Genomic DNA, 2,971 nt, shown 5'->3' on the forward strand with positions numbered 1-2,971 from the left:
TATTAGAGATCTGGGCAGGGGCGGGGTGGGGGTGGGGAGGTGGGAGGGTGAGGCTACAAAGTACATATAAATCAGAAATAATTACTAAATATTTGTGTGTGAGTGCTCAATCATTCAGTCTGACTCTGCAGCTCCATGGACTGAGGCCACTAGGCTCCTCTGTCCATGGGATTCTCCAGGCAAGAATACTGGAGTGGGTTGCCATTTCCAATTCCAGGGGATCTTCCCAACCCAACAATGGAACCTGCATCTCCTACATCTCCTGCTTGCTGCTGCTGCTATGTCGCTTCAGTCGTGTCTGACTCTGTGTGACCCCATAGATGGCAGCCCACCAGACTCCCCCGTCCCAGGGATTCTCCAGGCAAGAACGCTGGAGTGGGTTGCCATTTCCTTCTCCAGTGCATGAAAGTGAAAAGTGAAAGTGAAGTCGCCCAGTCCTGTCCAACTCTTCGCAACCCCATTGACTGCAGCCCATCAGGCTCCTCCGTCCACGGGATTTTCGAGGCAAGAGTACTGGAGTGGGGTGCCATCGCTTTCTCCGACATCTCCTGCTTAGGAAATTTAAAATCTTATTCTTCTTTCCAGTTCCCTGATTTCTATTGGGCTTCTTAAAGAATATGTTTCTCTTTTAAAATTCATTTAATTTATAATCTCAACCCAATTTTTATCTGTTCTTTTTCTTCTGTCTCCATTAACGAAGAAAGTGTTTTTAAATTTCCTCAGATTATATATTGTGCCCTGGGAAGCCCAGGACCCTTTCAAATTGTCAAATCTCCTGATTTCCCGCTCCCAAGGCAGCTTCTTAAATGCAACTTGCCCTCAAGTAGTGTCCATAATAAGGAGTTTCAGAGTCAGGAAGTAGATAGAATTAGTCAAGTAGCACTTCTTCCAGAAGTATAAAATATTTGAGCCAGTCTTTGAAGAAGATGTAGATGAATTATACAGATTAATGTGAGATCAACTGTGAACTATTCTAAAAATATGTAACTAGTAGATATGTATATATAATATTACATATGTATAAATGAAACTATTATGTATAGCTATTAAATACGTAATTATTAGCATTAGTGTTATTAGAAGTCATCTAAAACACTAAAATATATTTAATTATTCTAAAAGGGAAATGTTTACTAAAAAAGAAAAAAATTTTTGAAAAAAATTTATTCAATTTTTTTTAAAGCTGTGGGCCTAAAATAGGCAGTGAATTATTAAGTACTGTTGCCAGTGTCTTCAAAAGACATAGGGCATAGCTGAGGAGTAGACCAGGGTCAACAATTCTTCTGGCCAGGAGGGTCTTTCCTAGTTGATATTCTGCTTCTATTTTCTCTAGATTTCAAACTTCCTTGCTTCCTGGACAATCCTTGGCACTTTCTCTAATTGTGATGATTTCCTACCTTATAGCTGCCCCTGAAATCTGTGACTATGATGATAAGGAAAGGATTTCCTCCTAGTACTACCTGGAGGCCTCTTCAGATCCAAAGGCTGAACCCTGAATCTGACCTCACGATTCTACTTTGAGATTCTTATCTTTGTGTCTATGTTCTATTTATTTTCAGGTCTTGTTCTGACACCTGATTTTCTGGAGAAGATGCTGTGGCCTCCAGTGACCTAAATTATACCCCACGACCAGATTATGACCCTAGGGTTGTGTTTAATGTAGCCTGAGGGCCCCTTGAGCCAATGTGGATTCACTCTTCAATCTGGTGCTGCCATCATTAAATCTTTTGATGTCCTAATTATGTGGAAGGAAAATATCACTCATATTAGTGAATTTGTCCTGGTGGGCTTCCCTACTTACCCTTGGCTGCAAGTTCTGCTTTTCTTCCTCTTCCTCATCACCTACCTGTTTGTGCTGTTGGAGAATGTAGTCACCATCCTCACCATATGGGTCACTGGATCCCTGCACAAGCCCATGTATTATTTTCTGGGCACCATGTCCTTTCTGGAGACCTGGTATATATCTGTCACCGTCCCCAAGATGCTGGCTGGATTCCTGCTTTGTCCCAATACCATCTCCTTCTTGGGATGCATGGCCCAGCTCTATTTCTTCATGTCACTTGCCTGTACAGAGTGTGTGCTCTTGGCTGCCATGGCCTATGACCATTATGTGGCTATATGTTGGCCTCTTCGCTATCCGGTTATGATGACCACAGAATTTTGTGTTCAGCTAACCATCAGTTCCTGGCTGAGTGGCTTTACTGTCTCCTTGGCAAAAGTATACTTCATCTCCCAAGTTTCCTTCTGTGGTAATAATATCTTGAACCATTTTTTCTGTGATGTTTCCCCTATCCTCAAATTGGCTTGCATGGACTCATCTGTGGCAAAGATGGTAGACTTTGTAGTAGCCATCATCATCCTTGTGTTCCCTCTCTCAGCCACTGTCCTTTCCTATGCCTTCATTGTCTCTGCCATCCTGCACATTCCTTCAGCCACTGGGCAGTGGCTTCTCTACCTGTGCCTCTCACCTTATGGTGGTAGTCATCTTCTACACAGCCGTGATCTTCATGTATGTCCGACCTCGGGCCATTGCTTCATTCAATTCTAACAAGTTGATCTCAGCCATATATGCAGTCTTTACTCCCATGCTCAACCCTATCATCTACTGCCTGAGGAACAAGGAGGTCAAAATTGCCGTCAGAAAAACCATGGCAAGTGGCCGAGCTCTTTTCTTGAGAGATTCTCTTTGCTGAAGAGATTCAGATTTCAGATTTTCTTCTTGTTTTCATCATCTGCAATGATAAACATACTGACTTAATACAATAATTCAGGAATAAGAGGTTATATATCAAAGAAAATTCCCTTTTCTTTCTTGTATTAATTAAATTCTTTCTTTTAGGAGGCAAAGAGTTAAATAATCAGAACTCTAAAACACATACATTAGTAAAATCATTATAAAGTAATTCTATTTTTCAAGAAGATATTCAGAAATAGTTATGCAACTAGTTTTTAGAGTTATATTAATGGCATT

General features: G+C 41.1%; 1 protein-coding gene across 1 annotated transcript; it reads left to right on the forward strand.

The window, feature by feature from the left end:
- Positions 1–1,741: 1,741 nt before the first annotated feature.
- Positions 1,742–2,693, forward strand: LOC102267397 (olfactory receptor 6B9). Its single transcript, XM_005911285.3, is given in 2 exon segments — positions 1,742–2,445; positions 2,447–2,693. Coding segments are annotated over 2 exon segments (951 nt in total).
- The last annotated feature ends 278 nt before the right edge of the window (positions 2,694–2,971 follow it).

Source organism: Bos mutus, unplaced genomic scaffold, assembly GCF_027580195.1.
Source record: "Bos mutus isolate GX-2022 unplaced genomic scaffold, NWIPB_WYAK_1.1 CTG1210, whole genome shotgun sequence".
NCBI classification, from domain to species: Eukaryota; Metazoa; Chordata; class Mammalia; order Artiodactyla; family Bovidae; genus Bos; species Bos mutus.